This window comes from Chelon labrosus (genome assembly GCF_963514085.1).
Source record: "Chelon labrosus genome assembly, chromosome: 12".
NCBI classification, from domain to species: domain Eukaryota; kingdom Metazoa; phylum Chordata; class Actinopteri; order Mugiliformes; family Mugilidae; genus Chelon; species Chelon labrosus.
Window position 1 is genome coordinate 1,002,761 of NC_140345.1, and position 24,946 is coordinate 1,027,706.

General features: G+C 39.9%; 1 protein-coding gene across 2 annotated transcripts in view; it reads right to left on the reverse strand.

The window, feature by feature from the left end:
- Positions 1–657: 657 nt before the first annotated feature.
- Positions 658–24,946, reverse strand: part of crppa (CDP-L-ribitol pyrophosphorylase A) — a 46,698-nt gene continuing 22,409 nt past the window's right edge. For both annotated transcript variants that reach the window (XM_084557151.1, XM_084557150.1), the window contains 4 exons: positions 24,370–24,447; positions 24,180–24,272; positions 21,714–21,848; positions 658–2,574 (listed from right to left, as the gene is read on the reverse strand). In XM_084557151.1, coding sequence (XP_084413277.1) covers positions 2,470–2,574; positions 21,714–21,848; positions 24,180–24,272; positions 24,370–24,447 — 411 coding nt within the window. In that variant the 3' untranslated portion in view covers positions 658–2,469. The remainder of the gene's footprint in view (positions 2,575–21,713; positions 21,849–24,179; positions 24,273–24,369; positions 24,448–24,946) is intronic.

Consider the following 24,946-nt stretch of genomic DNA (forward strand, 5'->3'; position numbering starts at 1 on the left):
GGACGTCTGCATTCACATATAAGAACACACACATAAAGTCAAATGAGTCTAAACTATAACTTTGACATCTTGCTATCCAGAATTTGAAGGTTTTATGCAATTTACTCCAGACTTTCTTCTTTGGTCCAGCTTATCACTCAACTGATCTTTCCAACAGCTCTTATTCTTCAAATTATTGTTTTACAATCAGCATAATATTAATTAAATTCAGTTCAATTTTATATATTCTGTAACGCTGAAGACGCTTTTGCTTTACAGAACCCAGCCTGAAATCCCCACAGCAAGTGCTAATGCCTCCAGAGTTCATTTCAAGTGGATTTAAACTAAAACAAAACAGAAAACAGAACAAAATCCAGAAAGATGTTTACCCAGACAGGTACTGGAACAGCATGAATGCTGCAGTGCTACAACAGCTTGGCACTACAAGGCAAACAATCTGGCCAAGATGGATGGAACAATGCCTTCTGTTTACATGCAGAGAGACTGGGGAAATCAGACCAGACTGAAGTTCCCTCACTACAATTTTGTGAACGGGGGGGGGGGGGACTTCTGGTTGGCTTGCAGGCTAGAGGAGTACTGAATTATATAAAAAGAACATAAGAACATCAAGTGTTTACATGGTTATTTGTAGCAGATTATCAAAAGATTATACCTCCTCTCTTAATGTGATTGACAACTCCTTCCAGTTGGGCCAGTCTGCTCGACTGAATGAAACTTTATCTGAAATGAGCACAAGTACAGCAGAATATGAAAAGGTTATTTATTATTTAACTTGTTTCAGTAGAAAAATATAAGCAGCCTCATATTCATGTTGCAGCCATGAACAGCTTCCTCCAATGGTAAAAGCAGTGGTTTTGACATTCAGTTTTCTGGCATACATGCCAAATTTCCTCAGTAATACGTCAGTGTGATGTGACCTGTTGATGCAGGTCTGGGACAAACATGGCAATAATCACCTTTAAAACTATTACTGATTAAATGATGAAAATTGAAACGAAAGAATCGCCTGTGCATCCAGTGCTTGACATATGTTATTTGTCAGTGCTGCAGAGCTCTCTACTGTGTTCGTCCAGCTGCTATTAAAAACACATCAGTGATTCTCATAGTTTTGCTGGGTGATGAAATGTTCCTTCATTACCCTGAACACACACACACACACACACACACACACTGTAGTTTATTTTTATTCACTCCCACACACACTAGCCCTGCCACTGTAAATACACACAAAGATGTGTTTTAATCAGCTGCTGAAAATAGTCATTTTAAACATCTTCATTAGAAGCAAATGGATTTAGGCCTCTGTGCCACAGACAAGGTACACACTAAAACACTGTTGGTGCATGTTTTTTCTTTCTAGTGAATCTGACAGTCGCTGTGAAATCATTAACAGCTATTGTATTCCACATATTTTGTGCTTCCTGTAAAAAACGGAGCAAAGAGGAGGCGTTCCGAAAAGCCCAGTCTGCATCGACTGGTCATTTACCAAAGGCCTGAGAAGGCATCATCCAAACATGCTCAAGCTTACGGCTGACCGTGTTTCATTGGATGGAAAACTAGTATACGCCTCAGAGTGCAGCACGAGTCATCAACATTTTAAAATGGAAAAACTCTACAATACCCACAAAATGACTTCAAGGTTAATGTTGGGCAACATACTGGTGACAGATAGTTCAAGACATATACCAAAGCACATTGCCATTTTGAAAGTATAAGGAGTATTTATGATAAAGGCCTATGTTGCCAAGTCTATGGAATAAGAATACACTGTAAAAAATACTCATTACTGGTATCCTCAAGCAGGTGTTACTTAATTTTTTTAGATATTTTTCCCCTCTTTCTCTTGTGTTTTACAGATGATGACAATCATACTGGGAGTTATTTTTTACTGGGAGTTTTAGATTGTTCAACAGTGTCTCTTTAGTCCAGCAGTTATCATTTTCCTTTTTTTTTTTTTTTTTTTTTTTTTAAAAGTATTTTAAAGCCCTCTGTATGTTCTAGACGTTTTGCTGACAGTACTGAGTGAAATTAATTGTAAGACTAAACTAGAGACTGGCTTCAGCTTTTTTTTTCATCACTGTGATTTGAAATACTTTTTGAGAGAACTGTAGTTTGACATCTAACAATTTCGTGGCCAACGACAAAAGATATACGGACTTAGCATGCAGGGAGAATCCAACAAAAGTTGCCACGAAGGAGTATTTATGGGATACGTAGGACTCTTGCACATACGTAGTCACAATGTCATTCCCAGTGCTGTTTTGAGTTAGACAGTTCTTCTTTTGCACCCTTCTTCAGAAAGCCTCCGATACTTGATTGTGGGAATTTCTTTTTAGCCTTGTAGTAACTCATGCAAGTTCAAAGAGAGTTTTAAGAAGTTTTGAAAACTAAATAACTGTGTCAAACCGTGTTGTCCCAGCAGTATTTATGAATCATAGTTTGGGGACTTTCTGGTAGTGCTGCTTCCCTTCATGCCTGCAGGAGTTGTCCCACCAGGACAGGGTTCCGCTCTCGGATCAAGGCTGACGCAATTTCAGCAACCCTCAACACTGACCTCTGCCAATGGTTGGTGTCCTGAGAGAAAAAGGGGGAGGGGGGGGGGGGGGGGAGTCATTGGTTAGAGAACATAAAATTCACAGACGCAAATAAATTCTTTAGTTGTTCCATTTCTAATATTTGCAACAGTAAGAAAAAGACCTGTTAGTTACACTCTGGCTTCACTTTGCACAAACACATGAGACAGCACACTGACAAAATGTAATGTCTTAAACGTAAATTTACTCTTGCCACAAGGATGCTCCCGATGACAGAAACATCCCGGTTTGTGTCAACAGAACAATCAGTTAAACACAGCATGAGTTGAATAGCAATGTGATCTCACCTCATTAAATTGGATTGGAAGAATCACATATTCTACTGGAGGATTTTCCTGACTCCCGCGTTATTTTATAGATTGTTTACTCTGCAGACGGAAGCAATTTTCCAAAGGCTTTAGACTTGAACTTAAACTGTGACTTTTTTTTTTCCACAAATGTGAGTTCATTTTAAGTCATCTGAAGTTTATGAAGAAATATGGGCTACTTTGACACATATGGTGCATTCCTTATACTGACTCAGTACTTTGATTTAATGATGAGGCCTAAGAGCAGGTTTCCAGTTTTTCAAAGGCAGTTTAAGGAGCTTTACTTTGCTCACTTTGCTTTAGAATTAGAACCTGAGAAAACAGCGTTATCTACACATTTGACGGCAACTTATAGAATTCAATATTGTGCAAAAGGCTAAAGCTAACAGGTAATGGAAAAAAACGTCTGTAAAGAAGACATCATAGTCATTCGGGGGGGGGGGTACAACAGTGTAATATGGAATTGTCCTTTACAGCAGGACTGAGCTGACTTGCATTATGTCACAAGAAGAACATCAACCAGTTCTAGCTCTGCAGCTGTTATCAGCCAACTCTCAGAAGGCAGGTTTTCTTGGAGCTTTTCACAAAGCTTTTATTGTTATAACGTTAATAGAGTAGCACGTAAATATATATAAAAATTATATCCAACAAATTGACAAAATATCTGTGATATGTGAACATCAACATCAAATTTAACACATTCCTGGCTTCCAAATGAATAATGCGCAACAGCTTGGAGTCAGAAGTTTAACACATCTGGAGCCGAAAATAAACTTTCTTCCACTCTGTTCTTTCTCAACCTTAAAGCCTAACTCCACAGCCCGCCTCCTCACAGCCCGTGCACGAATTGGATGGGAACATGACGAGGTGTGAGAGCAATGAGTGTGGAATCGGGCCTGACCGTGGTTAATGGGAGCAAGCGACCCAGGATCCAGAACCCTTGGAGCACTTGTCCCTAATCAGAACCAGCGGAGGGGGAATCAGATGACACTGATTTTCCACCCACACCAACAGACTGAAGGAGAGGAGGCGAGGGGGGTGGGGTAATCAGTGTCATCAGCACTACAGGCTCATTGATTAGAGCAAAGATGGAATAAAAATATGATGGCATTGAATGGACTCCAGAGCATATACAATTATTTCTTAGACTGTTTTTAGATTGAGCAGACCTTTGTAAGTTCAAAGCAGTTCCAAGTTCCTGTTTTTCTTTATCATGAACCCAAGTAATTGTTGTATGTTTTAATCACTGGCAATAAGGAGATGAGCCAGTACATCTGCAAGCAGTCAACAGAATGCAGTTGATAGCACAGAATTGTCCACATATTCTCAGAAATTCTCAGTGATCAGTCAGGAGCGAGAAAACAAAGCATTCAAGTAAATCTGATTGGATATTTTCATTGTTTATCAGATGAAAGCATTCCTTCGGTTGTTATCTAAAAGCAATTACATCTTCACACGGAACGTTTTTGAGATCTGACATGTGTTTGGAGGAGCTAAAAGGCCGTGGGGAATGATAAATGTGATGGGCACGATCATTGGATGATTACCACCCAAGTGCATTGATGAGGACCGTGGGAAAGTCACGAGAACTTGGGGTGTCTGTAGCCATCAAACCACAGCTAATGATTCTATTACAGAGGTCTGTCTTATTATAGTCAGAATACAAAAAACTTAGATTTGCAATCTATATGAGAAATAGCAATTCAAGATCACCAAGGAGGATCAAAGTCTAAGGCCAAGCGCTGAAGTATTTCCACTCCAGATATGTGGCCTTTGAAATATGAATCATGCTTCATAAAACAGCATGATTAAATCAAGTAGTTGCTTGCACAGTGGAACACCGATATGACTTGTGGCACAGCTTTAAGTAGTCACAACTGCCAATCAGGCTTCAACTGTGGTTGAGAAAAACGCACGACAAAAGTGTAGAATTACTTCACAACAACAAACTCTGAAGCCTCAGAGACATTTACATATCAAACTGCTTTTAGGCTGAAATCTATATGATTGCTCGTCGCTCAGGAAAGAGGCACCGTTAACTTTGGTAAGTAGATGGACTTGACAGACGAGAGTTGGCACCTCTCGTGACCTGGGCTTAACTGCGTTCAGCTCGTGTCTCCTCTTTCCTCTGAGGACCATCCAGGAAGAATAAAGCAGATCTATAATGAGCAGCTCGTTTCCTCATTGTTGTGGGCACGCAAACATTAACGAGATTGAATACTATTGGGGGGACTCACGAAAGAGAAAGAAGGAGAACACATGCACACACTGTGCAGACACTGTAAGCCTTTGCATGCACCCACAAACAAAGTGTTTACAATGTGGAATTAATCCTCATGTGTTCCAATAACAGACATTTCTCATGTGCCTGAGTCTAAGTGCAGTCAGTGGGAGTATTTCATTTTATTTTAAAAGGGCCAGCTTTTACAAGATTCACTTCACTATTATTAGGCTTAGGGGAACCTCACTTTCCACTTGATAATGATTAACTGCCACAAATCCTTACTTAAAGGATTTTCCCAGCCAAAATATCATCATTTATTCACATTAGTGGAAGGACGATCACTAGGAGACTACGCCATATTAAATGGGAAAACGACACATTTAAATTTTGAAACACATTTTTTCCAGTGACAGCACAGAGCCTGCAACATCCATTACCAGCGCATCCAATCCCTTGGTGGCCTATGTGGCATTTATGTAGGCTCTCTTGACAGATTTTATAGTCAAAAATAGAGACTGACAGAAAACAATATATGAACTGGTATTAAAATACCACAGGGTACAAGTCACAAATGGAGAGAGTTCTGGAGACTTCACGGGTGTTAGTTGAATTTTTTTGTATGTGTAATTTGTGGAGCAAAACTCGGAATTTCAGTCCAAGAGAGAAGTCGTTTTACAGACTTAAGTGGCAGTATTGGTGGAGGAGAGCGTCAGGGAACCACACAATAAGCAATCCTCAGACTCTCTACTTTTAAATGCCACAGATGCAATTAACCTTTTTTTGCAATTAACCTAAGAGGCTGGCACAGCAGCAGCAGAAGAGGGGCTGGCTTTGAAGCTGAAAGGTTTCAGGCAATTAGGACCTTTAGCAGTGACAATTTACTAGCCTCTGTCATCCTCAAGAGATTCCCAACTCTGAAGACTGCTGCTGCTGTTGAGAACTTCTACTTTGATGAAATGTCAAGCACAGGGTCCGAATAGAAAAACAGCTTATGGAAAATCTTGGCACAGTGCCCGAGGCAAGAGTACTGGAAAGAGTTGTTAGAGTCACACCAGCTACCATAACTAAAGTGGCCAAGAACGCTTAGAGAGTTTTTATCACCCCTTTTCATCATCCTAAAATTTTACTGTCACTGTATTTTTTTCCTGTGTCTCAAATAATGGTTGTAGCATCCACTTGAGGGCAGTATCATCAATAGCATTAAGGCCAGACAGCATTCTCTATTCTGGGAGGCATAAAAGCTTCAAACCGCCTAACAAGGAATTTCACTGAGCATTACTCTGACATCTGCGCTTCAATAGATGAAGTAATTCTTCAGAAAAACTCTCCCCAAATTACCTGCATGCTACATCCCGGAGATACAACACCGCCAAAAACACCCAATGCTTTTGGTCTGAGGGAGGATAGTGTTTCAGGACTTCTGACAGCTTGTCCCTGAGTGGGTATTGTGGTTCTTCTGCCCTCCCTTCCCTCCTTGTATCACTCAAGATAGGCAGTAGCTAGGGGCTAAAGTGAAGAGAGAGAAGACGATAACAGGTTCAATTACCGGCTAGTCCAAGAGTCTGATTAGGACCCTGAATTTTACACCACCAGAGACTCATTTGCTATACTCAATTGTAGGTAGAATGCAGTGGAAAAATACAAGTAGAGTTCCCAATCTTAACACCCTTCACACCAAGTAGCTATCAATATTTCATTTCTCCTCATGCAGTTTAAAGGTTGTCTTGAGCATCAGTTGACATATTTACTACTTTTGGAAACTGGGATCTTCGTGAGAATTGTTTAATGTTTTGGAGCATATTATGTCCTTGTAATAACCGAACCAACGGGTAGGTAAATGAGATTAAAATGTATAAGTAACATTCCTGGCAACACTTCTTTTTCCTTGGATATGGGATTTTCTTGGTTTTAGATCAGTGCAAGAAAGAATGAGGTCAACAACAGAAATACGCCTGTTTCCCAAAGAGTAATTCCTTTCTTTAAAGCATTAAAAGTACTTTTATAACTAAATATCAATATTAAAACATAGTTTGCTGATGAGTGAAATGTTTGTTTGTAATCTCATTTTAGAGACATTGACATTTTAATTGCTTGTTTTGTTTGATCCACCCAACTCAAGATGTTGACACCAACCCCCCCAAAAAAAGCTTAAATTTAGTGTCATCATTGACATCTTGTGTTTAAAAATCCAAATTCTGCTGATTGACCAACTAATGAAATGGAAAGCCTTTACTACCATCGTATACAAGACACAACAGAATTACGAGTACACATAAAGAAGAACAAATACAAACATACATAAAATACTCTACAAAACGCGATCATAAACAATCATATTCACAGACCAAATATTATAATTAATATATATATATTGCACAGAATTGTAAATATGAAGAATGGACTGGATGGCTTTGTGTAAGAAACTATTTATCTGCCTGGTGGTGTGAGTTTTTATGGACCTGTATCTCCCTCTAGAGGGCAGGAGGTCGATCAGATGCTGGCTGCAGTGGGATGAGCATTATTTTTTGCTTTTGAGAGGTAGCAGGCGTCTTAAGGACGCTACGGCATGTGCCGAGGATCAAACTGCTAACTCTCGGGTTCGCGGACAACCTACTGAGCCACAGCCGTCCCCAATACAGGTTTCATTGCAAAGCATTACTTTCTACTGGGCTTTTATGAGTGACAACATTGCCGACTAGTTGGCGTCAACACGACTTTCACCCATATTAGTCGACTTTAAAAAAATGCAACTCCTATTGTGGACTGCATTCATTGTTTCATTCTGTTGTTTCAATCATTTCTTGATGTTGGTTTGATATGCATTAAGAGAAAATGGATGGAAGGAATGGAGGAAAGAAAAAGAAAAGTTATTAGGAAACATCTACTTTCGACCCATGATAATGGTCTGTAACAGTATGAGGCAAATGAACAGGAAATATATATTTGATTTGCTGAGATGGAATGAAACAAAGATGAACAATCCTTGTGCCAAACATTAAGCTACATTAAGGCCTCGTCCACACGTACGAAAACAATCTTTTCCCCCTCCATTTTCCCTGGCATCGTTTCAAGAATATCTGCGTCCACACGGATCCGTTTCAACACGACTGAAAACGCTACTTCATATTTCAGGCCTATAGGTGGCGCTGTTTCAGTTTCAGAAATTCACCAAAAACGGAGAAGAAGAGGCGGAGCATGCGCATAAAGCTTGAGCGCTGTTTACAAATCGGCTTTAGAAGAAACCAAACTCAAGGAGAAATTATATTTTGCCCTGGTAACCCTAATAGGCTCAATATCTTCTCCAGCAGGAAAACTAGCATGTAGTCCGCCATTGTTGTTGATGTTGTTATGAGACGTCTCGCGGGATGTAAGAGGTGGAAGGCTGCTTTTTGCCGTCCACACGAAAACGAAAGAGGTCCGTTTGCGAATTTTTCCACCCTGGGACCAGGTTTCAGAAAAGTGCGTTTTAGGGCAATGTGTTTACAGGATTCATGTGGACGATCGACCAAAAAGCGTCTCCGTGTGGACGGGCCCTAAAGTTCAGTTGAATCCAAACTGTTTTATTATTTACTGCTAAGCTTCAGGTCTAAACAAGCTTCAGAGCATACATGAGGCATTCACTGAAAGGACACTCATAAATATGAAAACTGCTTGCGATTCTGAGACCTCAAGCCAACGGAGATGACAGCGACATAAGCAATATTTCCTATGTCTTAGAGATTAAATTTCTCAGAGGAATGTGTTTTATTGAACTGTGCCGAGGTATTTAGTGTTGTTGCCTCTGTGTCTGAGTTGTTCCGACTCTGCCTCACCATCATCTGAAAGGGACTGTAATGTAGGAAAATGAATAAGTCTCTTTCCCACCCTACTTTGGTGGGACTATTGGAAAGTCTAAGGCAGTTGCACATAGCTCACAGCTTTCATAAAAAGAAACATTTGTATTGATAACTGCTTTTCAGAGCCCTTTGAAAAAAACAACTGCTGCCACACAACCCTTTCACGGTACACTGGTAAAGCTGTTTCAACAGAGGTCTCCAAAATATCCTGTCTAGGGCCATCCATCGGGCAAACAAAGCAGTTTGTTAGTCCTGTCTAATGTACGACTTCTCTTTCTGTAAAACCTCTTCAGAGAGGGCTGCTAAGAATGGGACACTGAGGGGGTCTGTATTTCCACAGGATCCCTTCATTGAGAACTTTTTCAACAAGCTCTGCTGAGAGATGACTTTGTTTGAATTTAGCTCACCGAAAGACATACCTCAAAACAGTGCGCAGCACAATGGCTCCTTAGTTGAAGAGGTATGAAAGCATGAAGGCATGGGTGGGATTTATGAACGGGGACATGAAATCCTACATGTGGTGAAAGAGAGCCACAAACACACAGTCTCTGCAGATGCCTCATTTACTTATCACACTGTATCACTTACAGAAACCCAGAGAAGCCAAATACACTGTATCGGAGGCCATCTGAGGTCAGCTGCAGGTGCAGGAACATTTTACAAAACAAGACATTTATTACTACCTGGGCTTTCAGCAGCATCCGTCCTTGCCAAGGCTTAGTGCCTTCACTTCCAGCCCTAATGCAAGCATGAGACTGTAATCACAGAAGCCAAAAATACAAACATAGGTGCAACACTGTGTTTTTGTACTGATGTCAAAATACTGGGGTGCTGCAGACTAAACAGAGATAACAAAAGCCATGTGGCTTGACAGAGTGTGAGAACAAGAAAGGACTGCTGTTAAGGAAAATTAATGAGACACTTAATGAGAAAAGATCCCAGAACTATGAGACTTAAGTTCTCAAGTCCAACCTTTGACTGCATATCCAGTTAGGGTCCCTACCAGAGAAAGACAATTTTAACGTAGTAAAAATCTAATGACTCACCAGCAGTGTTTTCCCAATTACCAGCCATTAATATTTCAGCTGTTACAGGGTATACTTCTAGAAACCTTGTTCAGTCATCACTAGGGATGTCCCGATTGGTATCAAGGCTGGTCCAGGCATTTTTACAATGACAGGATCAAATTGGAGTCCGGCTTCAGCCAAGTCCAGTCTTTTGTTATTTTAGCTGTGCTATGTCCCTGTAGCGTCAAAACATCTTCTGCGTCTTCTGTTTTAATGGCAGCTGGCAAGCATCAAAGTTGCCAAAAATATAAGAAGAAGAATAGCCAAAATCACGTGACTAAACATGTCTGCTGGGTGGAAGAACTTGGAAAATGAAGTCAGACAGAGACGAATTTGAAAATGAGCAAAGTGGATGTTTGGCGAGGGGGTAGTAGGAGATCTTCACCTACAAAAAAAGAACTGAAATACACTGAAACAATAACAAACACTGAAAGAACATAAGTTTCCTCAAGACAGCATCAAGGCAAAAAAATTAAAAATATTAAGAGAGGGTTATGGAGTTTGTGGTGTTAGACGAGCAGCCAATTTCTGTAGTAGAGCACAAAGGTTTTCACCGTAGGACTCACCGCTTCTGGAGCCATGGTACGAACTACCTTCTCCTTGCTACATTAACTACGACAGCACTATTTATTGGACTTAATACAGACATGTGAGGAGAGAATACAAGGAAGATAAGAAAAGCCTTTATAAACCTCCAAGGGAGGACATTTTGTTAATTGGAGAATCGATCAAGACTCGGATTGGCAGATACTGAATATTAAAAGATCGGGTCCATATCGGTAGTTTGGTTTCGTCCTGTTCACTTTCCTAACTTTTGTGGCACTTTTGTTGAGCCAAGTAGTAAGTTATTGTAGCAGATGTAGTCATACTACAGTCTAGCTAGAGTATAGCTATGCCATTCATACAGAAAGCCCAGCAAGAGGTTCCTTAGTTCAAGCCCTAGCAGCAAGCATATTTTGGCACATAACATATTTTAGGTTCTAAAAAAGTGATTCTATTGTTTTTGAATGTAACCAAAATGTGTGCAGATATGTATGTAGAAGTATAGGAAAATTTCATTGAACTCATCCCAAGTCATGACAGCACTGTGGATAAAGATGCAGTTTTAATATTTCTATTTTGGCAAAAGTGCGAGTGAAGGATCAAAACACTTGGTCTGATTTTACTGTGTGCTATTCTGCAGTTTCCACCACACCCAACAAGAAATGCATGTGTACAGAGAGGTCCCTGCAAATAAAGGCACTTGCAGAGCAGGAAGGTGAGTGGTACATAAACAATCTCTGATGAAGCTTGTTAAACGAAAGTATAATCCGTGCACAGCCGTGCTTCCCTGCAACATAACAAGAAGGAAACCCGAACCAGCACCAACTGTGGGTGGTCAGAAACAACTCGAAACCAAGTGGCAAAACAAACACACACATATGTTTTGCCCTTACTCAGTATGATTGCCTGTTTACAAACTAATTCTCCATAAGAACATACCGTCTGTTTAAAACAGACAGTATGTTCTCCCTTGTCATTTCCAAATTGACTCCAGAGTGTGAGTCAAGTCACATCAACACAACCAGAGCACTTGCAGGTCTTTTTAATCTATGAAATCAAAGCCGAGTAAACAGCACTGGTATGTCTAATTCGTTGAGCCTAACTCTAGTGGTCAAGTTTCACACATACATCTGGAGCACTCTCAGCATTGAAGGCTTGACATCTTGCACATGTCAAGTCAGCACGAGTCTTTCCCAAGTGTCTGACCCTAACACAAATACACCGCAAAGGATGGGAGTGATCCCAGGGCTTCAGTTTGTAGGTAGCTGTCAGGATTCCACCAAGGGAGCCAAGCACACTCATCCCTTTTCCAGGGGGATCTTAGATAAAGTTTAAAGACATAATTGTGGGAACAAAGATGAGGCAAACAAAGCGGGAAAACTGTGTGAATGGGCATTTAGGATACTGGACTTTTACACAGATACACAGGAAAACTTGCCAAATCTGTCTTGCTGACATTGTTGTGGTAACCAAACATCTCTGTGACATGCCATGTCATTTCTTATCTGTGTTGTTTTCTACAGTGTTTTGATTAACTTATTTATGTTTCTTCAGTGTTTTTTTAGTTCTCAATTTCTCCCCAGCTATAAATTGATTTAGACAATTTTAGTAATCACATGTGTTTATAATGGAGATAACTTCTCATTTTTACAAACTAGAAAGCACATTAAAGTCTACGACGCCCATTCATTATGGAAAATATAACACCAGTCACTTGTTCATCTGAGGACAACTGCTGGATTTTCTAAGAGAAAGGTTGGGAGTGTGCTGAGACAGCGGAGACAGCAGGCCCTCCCTGATCTCCCTTGACCCCGCCAGGATACAAATACAAAGGTGTCACAGAACTTCATTTGCCTGTGTAGAGTTTCATCTGTCTGCCTCATTGGACCTCAGCAGGATTAGCCAAGAGTCTTGGCTGAGAGATACAGAGTGCAAATAAGTGTGGACAAAGACCTCTGTAGAAATCATTTTCCCATGGTTGCTCAATGTAATTAATGAGTGCAAACTTAGGGATCAAATTACAGTAAGGAAAGTTTGCACTGAAACCTTATTGTTTGTGACATTAAAAACTATTTCTAGGCATGCTAACTAGAGGTATGCCAATCAGTTGGATGGTAAGTCTCAACGACTTCTGCATGTATTACAATGCAATATGGTGCAAGAAATTGGAGCTCGAAGTGGATAAATCCTAATTTCTAGTGATCCTCTGTCTTCTCCACCAGTGCCACCAGCACCACTACCATATCCAAGTCTTTTTGTGGCGCGACCATAAAGATGACATTTGTAGTTTTGAGTAAAATGTGTTGACAACTATTGAACTGGTTACCATGACACTTCCATGGCAGTCATTTTGACCCTTGGAACCCTTGGATGGAGGACCTTTAAAGTACTCATTTGTGACACGACTTGAAAAGTTTGCTCTCTTTTAGGCAATATTCTGCCTCACTATTAAAGACCACTCGTCTATTAGGAAGACGAGAACTGTTGGATTTGGGTTGAGGAAAGTCAGGAGTGTGCTGAAACCACAGAGCCAAAAGCCTTCCCTGATCTCCCTTGACCCCGGTGAGGGTCCAAATCCAAGGGTGTCACAGCAAGATCTTCACTGGGCCGTGTACAGTTTCACCTGTCTGTCTTTCAGACCTAGATCTGAACAGGTAGAGGAGAATAGGCCTATAGATTCCTCTCTTTTTCCTCCTCCTTCCCCTCCCTCTTCTCCTTTCTCTTCCTCTCTTTTCTTCCCGGCTGGCTAATCTCTTCTCAGGTTTAGGATTGCAGGTCCGGGCTCTTTGAGGAGGAGGAAATATGGGGTTGGGTAAACATCAGGGCTCTCACTGTGGGGATTACAACACCCATATATCACTGTGACAACTCCCTTTTCAGCGGATGACAAGTCGCCAGGACTCTGTGCGTGAAGGGATCCAATGACACTTCCTATCGCCACACCAGACACTGATAGCATATACCATCACCGTTTTCACAACATCGTGTCAGTTTATGAGTATCCAGTGTCTGAGTGCTCTCAGCCAACGTCTTTAGATCGGTTTGAGGTTTTAACACATTGCCACACCTGATGTTTGGCTTGTAGGCACCTTCAGAGAGGCAACAACGTTAACGGAAAATTACTCTAGAGAAGTGCTTTGATCACATGCCCTTCAGACAGATTGCTGTTCATTGCCCATGACTCCATTTCACTCTCTCCTCTTGACAAAGCAAAGTGGCATGCAAGGGGACGCACTGCTGGATGCACTGTGCCTCAGTGGCTGGGTGTCACTCCAAAAATGTGAAACCACAGTCAAGACTCATTTAAGAAAATCCAGTTTTTATCCAGAAAGACGTCGCTTAGAGGTCAGTGAGGTGGAACATTTTCCCAACTTCTCTGAGACGCACACAGTTCCATGTGCTCATGCTATTTAACTGTCAAAAGGTTAAAAATCAATTAGCAAAATGGGTTTTCTTTTCCAAAGTGGTGGCTGCGTCCAATAATTCCTCAGAGTTATCCATAATAAGAAACAAGAGACACTTAAATGTCCTAGCCGGTTGTTCTGTTCATGGCTGTGCAATTGACTTCAACTATGTGATGTCAGAGCAGAGGGTGAAATCATTTAGGGAGGAACAAAAGGCACTCAGAATTTTAGGAGGACTATCTAAAAATCCAGAAAGTATACTACTGATTTTTTTCCTATGTGTTCTTACTATCCACAGAAAGCTTAAATGGCAGAAATTCATCAGCTTCTTCTGTGTTTTTGATTTTTGACTTTTGTAAATTGTTGTTCTTGATTTAAAATATTTCTAGTATCTGTTCTTGCAACATGGTAAGCATCGTATACTGGGGACGTATTGATCAATCCTACTCTGAGCTTTGCACAAATATTATTCTCTGTTAAAACTTCACTGATGCCAGGTTAAAATTGAATCCATTTCAACCCATTATAATATTTACTCTGTTGAGTTTTTCTACGAAGGTCGTCAGATAGTTTCCCAATAAATGTTTTAATCAATGTCAGCACCTGCACTTAGAAACAGTGATTATATTAAATGAGATACTCTGAGGTCCCCATTTAAAGTTATTTCAGCAGTAAAATGCAGAGGACTTTGTCGTTGACCATGACCAATCCTTTCTAATGTTAACCAAGGGATTTAAATTGATTAATCTTAGAGGAACTTTTCGACATTCATAGGAAAATTTGATTGAATTAATGAAGTGAAGTAAATCCACAAGTTGTAGCTGTACATTTCGGTTTGGGTATGGATTTAACAAACTACAGTCACACGGTGTTATTTGGTGAAATGCAAAAATTTCAGCTCTAGAGGTTAGGTTTACTTCTAAGCTAAGTTTATCACCTTCTGGCTCTTGCTTCTTTGCATAAGACACAGACATGAGCATGGTTTCAAGGTCGGTTTGTTTGGGCTGTTGTGAACACAGTAATCGCACTCTATACGTAACAATTGTGGTCAGAGAGGGTGTCAAGTCAAGACAAGACAAAGTTTATTTCTAATGCACATTCTAAAACAACCTCAGTTGAACCAAAGTGCTTTACAAGCAGAACAATATAAATAAATCAACAATCCCCGTTAAATATATAAAACATCAAATAAAACACAAGTAAAACTGTCAATTAAAAACTGTCAGTTCAGCCCAATTGCAATCTCTCTCTGGATTGATTTGTTTGCTGTGTGAGCACAAGTTACCCACAGATCGATACGACAAACTATTTAAAAACTTACAATTATATAACCAGGCAATTTACCTGAAACTGAAACAGGTCATTGTATGCCTCCCCTTTGGAGGAACCAGGCCTAGGTGTTTGATCAAATTGAACATGTTGTTCATACACAGATCTTGAACCACAGAACAACAACAAATTCCATTTGATCATGTTCTAATTTCCTGAAATCCAAAACTCAAAATTTTAACCAGTCACAAAACTGTGACTGCTTGCACATAGTGTTGAGGGCATGTCAGAATGTCTCAACTGCACTGTGAACATGAGCCGAAGCAAGATTAATTGCAGCATTGTAACATTTGTATCATATTACTGCTGTAGCCAGACCATAGACTTTATAAAGATGGACGACAGAACAGCACTTTAGGTCATAAGCTCCATCTCCTTCATGTTAGTGGATGGGACTTGGGCCAAAGTAAAGCACTACAGTACACGTCAAATAAATTTTCATGGATGACTTCTGTCATTTTCATTAGTTAATATAATGTTGATGCATGTTCAAGTGGCCATTTTTTCATTGAAATAAGTAATAAGTGTGTATAATCCAACATTTCTTTAACTGGTGAACCGCTCTGTGCAGGCTAACTCGCAAAATGGTGCTGCCATATGTCTATAAGCCAGACTAATTTCTTACCAGAATAAGAAATAGCTCTGTATGGAATTGGATAGTCCTACAACCAATTAAAGCCATTTTGCTGTAAACAAATTTAAGTCCAAGGCACTCTGATGATGTGTATGACTAAAATGCTCCTTTATTGTGCCCAAACATTTTGATTGCTGGAGCCTAATCAGTATGCAACGGAGTGATTCCAGACTTACTTTCCTGGCTACCAGGCTATCATGACATATAGGTGTAAAGGAACGTGCAAACATACAGTTGCCACATTCTGAGTAAATTTGCTCCACACATCCACACTGTGGAAACAATAAATACAGGACCAATACAGTCCCAGTCTGATGGCGATTAGGAGTTGTACAGAACAGTCGACTAGTTGGTTGTTCGTATATATATGTCATGTGTATATGTGATTTCACGCATTTGAAGTATGTGAGAAAGCGTTTGGCGCGTGTTTGTGACAGCTTGACATGTTTATAGAGTGTTGAGTTCGACATGTGTATAAGACAGCGTTTCACATGTGTATATGAGAGCTTTTGACATGTATGTGTGAGAGTGTTTCACATGTGTATGAGTATGTTGCATGTCTGTATGAGAGTTGTTGCATTCCATATGTGTATATGAGAATGTTGGAAATGTACATATGAGAGTGCTGAGTTCGACATGTGTATATGAGAGTGTTGCATTTGACATGTGTATACCTGAGCGTATGAGAGCTTTTGATGTGTATTTGAAAGTGTTGTATTTGACATATGAATGTGCAGGCTGTTTGACATGTGTATATGAGAGCGTTGGGTCCGACGTGTATATGAGAGCTGAGACATATTTGTGAGAGCATTTCACATACAGTATGTATGTGAGTGTTACATTTGACATGTCTGTATGAGAGTATTGTATTTCATAAGACGGTTTGACATTGGTATGTGAGAGGCTGATTCTGAATAATGTCCATAACGGCCCCTCATACCATATTACTGCGAATTGCAAAATAAAGTCAGTCCCTGCAATGTTCATCTGAAAAGGCATTCGCTAACGGTCCAAACCTCTCAACAGCAGTCAATTAACGACTTCACCAAACGCCCTGTGGTAACAGAGAGAAGGAGGCCGCAAATCAACAATTTGCTTGTGAATTTCGTTGTTAAAGTTATTAGACCGTTAGCTGCAATAGCATAGCTGAAGGCTTCAGAGAAATACTGCATTTATTTTGCCCACCTACACTATCCCATCTTACAGCATGCTGTGGAGTACTATTAAATGCTATTGACTGTGCCTATCTATAAAGGCAATATCTGCAGTGCACAGTATGTAGCACATGAACAATTCTCAGCATATGTATTTAGGCCAAGAATACAGACTTCATTGTTGCAAAGCATTGCTTTCTATTGTGTTTTATTAGTGTGTTTTTATTAGCGGAGCTGAAAATAGCAAAATACTAATTATACAAGCAAACAAACAATGTTTAATAGTACCAAATGAACTGTCACGTGCCTCTGGAAAGATCAACATAACTAAATGGTTTCATTCTGTACTGGATTCCCTCCCAGAGATACTTTGAGATTTCTAAACTTGACCTTTCTTTGCTAGGAACACAAAATATGATCCAGACTGTTATGTCATGGAAAAATATCAGCTTTCACTTGGCCAAGCTGAAAATATCATAATACACTGAGTGCGAAATGCAAATCACAAAGAAATGCAAAGATACTGCACCGCATGACTGTATTCACGTGTGCCTGCTGTGTTGTTGTATGTAAATACAGCTCCATCTTAGATTCTTCAATTTATTATGTTTTTATGAATAAAATTAAGCTAATGCATCTGAGGATCTTTCAGAACAGTCAGAACATGAAAACATTACTTCCTGCTGTCAGACATTTCTTTAGGTCTGCGAGCAATATTCATATCCACGGTAGGGCTGATGGAGGAAGTGTTGGCAGGCATCCGAACAAGTATGAGTAAGGCCATCTGGCAAGAATTATCCTCATTATAACAAAGAGGTGATTTATACAAGGCTGCAGTCTGTTGTTCCACTATCTCATAACGATAAGCATTTTATCTTGGTGAAACGTGCATTGTCTCCGGCCACTCCCTTCCCCTTTTCTTTATTCTCTCAGAGGAGTTGAATAGGATGACTAATTAGCAGCATTAGTCTCCATAATTCTCAGGAAAGCCATGTTGTCCAACATCCGATACTCGAATCAAACTCACATGCGGTGTATCGCATGCCTCGCCACAAAACACAACACCATGTTTTAATTAGAGGACACAGTGACGTCAAGGACTGATGCAGCACACCGTCTCACTGACTGCAGACAAAACCAGGTCTCCTTCAGCTCATCATTCATGCCATTTGATATATTTTTCTTAATGCGAGTTAATAAAGTCGACCTGCTCAAACATCCGTGAAGGGACGTGGCTGCCAAGAAACCTCGTTTATCACACAGTCAAGAGCATACACTGCCTGGCCAAAAAAAAAGTCGCCACCAAAAAAAAGATCACACATATTTCATTGGATTGCCTTTAGCTTTAATTACAGCATGCATTTGCTGTGGTATTGTTTTGATAAGATTTATTACCATCCAGTGTTGCATTCATTTTTCACCAAGATCTTGTATTGCTGATGGGAGAGTCTGACCACTGCGCAAAGCCTTCTCCAGCACATCCCAGACATTCTCAATGGGGTTAAGATCTGGACTCTGTGGTGGCCAATCCATGTGTGAAAATTATGTCTCATGCTCCCTGAACCACTCTTTCACTATTTGAGCCCCATGAATCCTGGCATTGTCATCTTGGAATATGCCCGTGCCATCAGGGAAGAAAAAATCCATTGATGGAATAACCTGGTCATTCAGTATATTCAGGTAGTCAGCTGACCTCATTCTTTGGACACATAATGTTGCTGAACCTAGACCTGAGCAACTGCAGCAACCCCAGATCATAGCACTGCCCCCACAGGCTTGTACAGTAGGCAATAGGCATGAGGCAAAGCCTTCTCCAGCATATCCCAAAGATTCTCAGTGGGGTAAAGGTCTGGACTCTGTGGTGGCCAAGGGTAAGAAGAGAGGCAGATGAAGTGATGCATCCATCAGACCACATGACCTTCTTCCATTGCTCCAGAGTCCAATCTTTATGCTTCATGCTTTATGCTTTAGCAAACTGAAGCCTTTTTTTCCAGTTAGCCTCACTGACTAGTGGTTTTCTTAAGGCTACACAGCTGTTCAGTCCCAATCCCTTGAGTTCCCCCTTACATTGTACGTGTGGAAATGCTCTCACTATCACTATTAAACATAGCCCTGAGTTCTACTGTTGTTTATCTTTGATTTGATTTCACCAAACATTTAAGTGATTGCCGAACACAATCAATCAGGATTTTTTTTCCAAACCATGAGATGTGTCTTTTGACGTGGTTGTTTAAGAAATGAGAAGCTACTCATTGCATCATTTGGAGTAAAACAACTTGTTGCCAACTGAAAGATAATTACCCATACAGTAATTACCAATAGGAGGCTCATACCTATTTGCTTAGTTAATGCAGGTGGCGACTTTTTTTTTTGGCCAGGCAGTGTATATCATGATGGATGTCATATTTAAGACCAACAAAACTATGAATATGCAACATTTGTCTTAGGTTTGCTTTATTTGTCCGGCCCACCAAAAAATCATGATTTGGTTTGACAGCTTTGGTAGCCTGAATCCATTCCTAACTGTCTAAGATGAATAATTCCACTTTATATAATCCTGTAATTACTGAGCAGTCAGTTGTGGATTTCAGGTCAACCACATCCACCCCACTGACTACAGCACACATTTAGCAGGCTTCACAGAGGATTCCGAAGACACACAGCTGTGACTGCAGCATCCCGGCCTAGTCATGTTTTGACCGTGCAGCGATTTAAAAATAAAACACCTCTGCGTCCTTTTCATCTCTCTGGCATTCTGTTCACACAGTACTGCACAACACATATAGTGGAAGGTTAACCGTTACTATCTTCTCCTCTTAGGGTTCAGACCTTGCATTAAGATCCTATCTGGGCCATCCAATCACAAGTGGCCAGCTTTCGGTATGTGTGCAGACCTGGCATTAACATGTGTCTCTAAATGCGTCTCCAGAGCCAATCTCAGTTTTGTGCTCTGTATGCAAATAAAGATCTACATCATCGGGTGCCCAGTAGAATATTTTAACAGCTGCTGTCTCTAATGGATCTCTACCGCAGCTCCAGAACCGAAAACAGCACATGTGTGTGCGTCATGACTCTGGCAAACATGTTAAGTTATTATTTATTGATCTCCGCCATGACGTTAGTTAGACCTTCACAAAGCTCAGATTATAACTCCAACCCTGGAAGTTTCCATATGCACCATAATCTCAGGTAATAAAGGTAAATAGAGATATTAAGTTAACCACACATGACTCTTCATCAGCGATGGGATTAACGGCGTTAAAATAAATGGTGTTAATAACGGCGTTATTTTTTTCAGTAACGAGTAATTTAACTAATTACTATTTCCTCCGTTACAACGCCATTACCGTTACTGACAGTTAAATGTGGTGCGTTACTTGCACTGTCAGACAGCCACAAGAGCTGCGAAGGTGTTTTTTTTTTTTTCCCCCCTCTGGGTGGGGTGGGGTGGGGGCGGTAGCCGCATAAGTGGGGATGATTGGCGAAGGTAGGGTAAGCTGGTAAGCCAATCAGCGGCAGGGCAGTGTTCAGCTGGGCGGGTGTTGTCTACACACAAACGCGTGCATAGCAGTATCACACAAGATAGCCTGCAGCGATGGAGAGATCGGAGCATTCAGAGGTAAAGTTGCCGTTTTCAAGGTGGAAGTATAGGCCATTTAACCTCATTGAGGTAAAAGGCAAGGACGTACACATGAAGTGTACATTACGCTCAGAAAAAAAAAATCTAATTCTTAGACGTATTTAAAAAAAAAAATCTTTTTAAAGTAACACAATAGTTACTTTCCCTGGTAACTAGTTACTTTTATAGTGGAGTAATTCAGTTACTAACTCAGTTACTTTTTGGGAGAAGTAACTAATAACTATAACTAATTACTTTTTAAAAGTAACGTGCCGAACACTGCTCTTCATACATCAACATGACCGCATTAATAATTAACACAGAATCATGCTGTGTACTCTTATTAAATTACTTATTTGTAATTTCTTTGTTTGTTAACAACTATTAGGACAGAATATTTTAAAAGGCTCTCATTACTAATGAACAAACATCACTGACGTTGTTTTTTCCTTTTATTAGGTCAGCAGCCATATGTTTTTTTCTGAATGAATGAGGCAAAACACTGCTGATGCAGGAGCACCCCTCTTGAGTATAGGTGGTGTTTAATGTGACCCTGGGTGTGCTGCGTTCACACTACCAAAGTAATATGGACACATGCGGACACAAGCGACTCAGACCACCTCCAAATGTGATCAGATATCAGACCACCTCCAAATGTGATCAGAGATCAGATCTCTTAAATGCTCAATGTGTCCTAGGGGTGTTCACATCTGTCTTTTATGTGATCAGATCGCCCAGATCGGATCTTAATACAAGATATTAACAGGCCCTTCATGGCACTAAAAGGCACATTTTCATTCCAGTGTGCACACAAACAAGTTGATGTGCACACTGCAACATATAAACGTGATAACAGAAGGTAAACATGCCTGGAGGACAAAAAGCCTGACACATAAAAGACACATAAAAGACATTTCCAATTGTGTTTTGCTTGGCTTCTCTTAAATCCATATTCCTCAGCTCACTTCAAGTAAAACTAAAAGAAAGGCCAAAGACATTACCTTTGATGACTCATGAAGTTGGATGCCATAGAGGAGAATATTTCGGAGCTTGACTGTTGAGGCCAGGTCCATGATTGCCTCTGGCTCCGCCACTCTCCTGCTGATAGACATCTCATCCGTATGGCTCAAAAGAACCTATCAAAGCAAAGGCCGCCATGCACAATCAGAAAACACTTGTCAATAACGAGGATCTGTTTTTTTTCCAAAATGGCAATTATGACCCTTTTTGGAGAAATTACAGAACATTGTTCAAGCACTCGTTTAAACATGTTGCAGCTCAGTAGGCCTGTTTATTTAAGCCTGTGTTCAGGGAAGCTGAGGGAAGTGTTAGCTCTTCTATGTTAAGAGTAAACAGAGAGTTTGGTTGATGCACAGCCCTGTCTGAGGATATAATGACTCTGTAATTCAGTTATAAATCTTTGAAGCCTCTGGGGCTTATTTTCTCTAATTAGAGCGGCATAATCCAGACAGCGGTTCAGGTTTCTGTGTCACCTCTACATGTATCAAAAGCTTCAGTTGATTCCCATAACCATAGCACTGACGGAAACTTTAACTGAGATTTATTCATTACAATTATTCTGTCATAAACTGTGGCAGTGAGACATCAAGAGAATTGTTTCAGATGTGTCAAGACTTCTGCTCTAAACCTACAGTTATTATACTTCAGTTGAATATCGATCAAACGTCAGATGAAGCTCCACTTGAAGACTGATTATCCAGCACACTAGCAGGTGTTAAACCTTGAGTATTGATGTAAACCAGAGTGGCTTGTTCAGACCAATACTGCACAAGAATGAGTGCGAATGGAACAGACATTTTTTTTTCTCTGAAATATTGGGATGCAGAATTGTAAGAACTTATCTTTTGAATAAACATATATATAAACATATATTTATTATGTGAAACCATCAACATTATTTCCACAAGAAATGCAAAAATGTTGTGAAAAATGAAAAGACCTGCTTTCGAATCCATAATAAAATTGAAAGAGAAAAATCTAAACTACTTTCCAAATTTCACAGTATGGTGTGTTTTTAGTAAAAACAGAGTGATGTTCAAAAATTTGACTTATAGCATCTGTAAAAGTTGCTATAAGTCAAATTTTTGAACATCACTCTGTTGTACATGGTACAACATTAAAAACTAATTCTTCCACAAAGTTACATATTTCAGATATGAGAAAACCTTGAAGACTTTGATCATATTTATACCACTGCTCCCTACTGAGTAAGCTGTTATTTCTTTTGTATTATTCATTTTAGTTACAATTAGTGGAACCCATGTTAAGATTAGTTTCACCAGAGATTGAAATGGAAACATATTATGCTAATTGCACAGTGATTCTAAGAGGTTTCTCAGCTGCTGATTGGATATATGCTTGAGGAGTTCGAGCGAGTGATTTTAACCTGATAGTCATTCAAAAACGTTTTTTTGTGGTGATTATAATAGCACAGAATCAATTATAAATTGAGATGGAAGATGGTAAATTCAAGGAATGTCACGTTTACTAAGTATAATAGAATAGAATAGTAGAATAGAATAGAATAGTATAGACATGCAACAGCAGGCATTTTGTGGGAACCTGGTAGGCAGCTGATGTCCCTAAATTCTGTGTTTTTATGTCTTTAATGAAAACTAACACAAATATAAGCCAATGCTGTGTAACGTCTGCAGAGAATCACGCTTGTTTTGTCACAGAAATTGGCCTCTGCAAGTTTATATGGTTCTTATAACCTTGTATTGTTGAGAGACCGGCTCTGTGTGTTAGATAAAGAGGTACATTTTCCAAATTATGCAGCACTCTTAAATGTTTGCAGGGACTGAGGTGGACTACGGGAGACGTTTTTTACAAGCATTTTGGCTCGCCATGTTGTCTAAGAACTTTGACAAAACAAAATCTGTGCGGCAGCTTCATAAACTTCACTATTAAAAAAATGTTGATACTTGCAGTAGCTGTTTCACTTATTTGGAGATTTTCAAGGAGACACAAGCTCTGATAAAACCAGATGGAGCCTGTGCAACCATAACTGCTGCTTTGTGTGGACTTAACAGTTTTATTGAAACACAACACACAAATCAAAGCTTGAATTAGTGAATGTAAAAATGATGGTTACTCACACAGTTCAACCCTGTGGTTGTGTCTAAATGATTTAACAACTCTCTGATTAATTGTCCAAAACGTTTGTCCATAGTTTCATGGTCTCCAGAGAATGAATCCTACTGACTCTTCCTTTAGTGACAAGAATTCACTTTTGTATTTTTTGTCAAAAACATTTGGATGAATTGGCATTAGATTTGGTGCATTAATGACACCATTAGGTTCAGTTTTAACAGGTTGGAGTCAATTTTAACTTGTCCAACACTTTACAAATTCAAGCTGTTCTGTGCATTTAGTCCTAACCGTAGCATGTCAACACTATGAACTAAGATGGAAAACAAGTGTGTAGGATTTACATCTAAACTCACCCAAATGACGACCATCGGGTGGAGAAACGCTCGATTTGTCGCCTCTAAAGCCACCAGTATGGACTCCACTTCAGACAGGCAAGAATGATTGACCTGAAAATCAAAGAAATCAAATACAATGATTTATGTTGGCCAGAACTGATTGTGCCTACTTACACCAACGTATTTATTAATTTTAAAAGGAACTTACAGAAACATGGATGAAGTTCCACTCCTTTAACAGACAGCTAGCATTGTCTCCTTTTAGATCTGGGATGATGTCCAGCTTCTGTAACAGAGAGAGACATACCTTGATGTCAATGATTTAGCTGAAATATCTTCTATGAGTGATAACATTTAAGGCAAGTGCTACGGTGCCAGGGTCCTAATGCATCTACGGTGGAGTGAGTGATCGACTGCAGCATTCAAAGGTCAAGAGCCTTCTGGTTTTTGTTTCAGCCACTTCTTCCATCATTTAGTGTGTAAGTACACCCACCTGCTTTCCTGCCATGAATCATAGTATGATTAGAGAAAATTTTTAGCTCGTTGCTTCAAGAGCACATACTAAACAAATGGCTTATTTCCATCAACTGTAGTCAGAAACTTATTAGAACAAATGGGAGGGTGTTTAAAAAAAGAAGCAATTTCTGGGCTCCTTTATACTTCTGAACTGGCAAGAAAATTCTGTCATATGCAAAAGAAGGGATCAGCAATCATACATAAGCCAAGTTAAATTTCATTACACTGCAAACTGAGAGGACAAAACATACAGCCAAGAACTGTAAAAG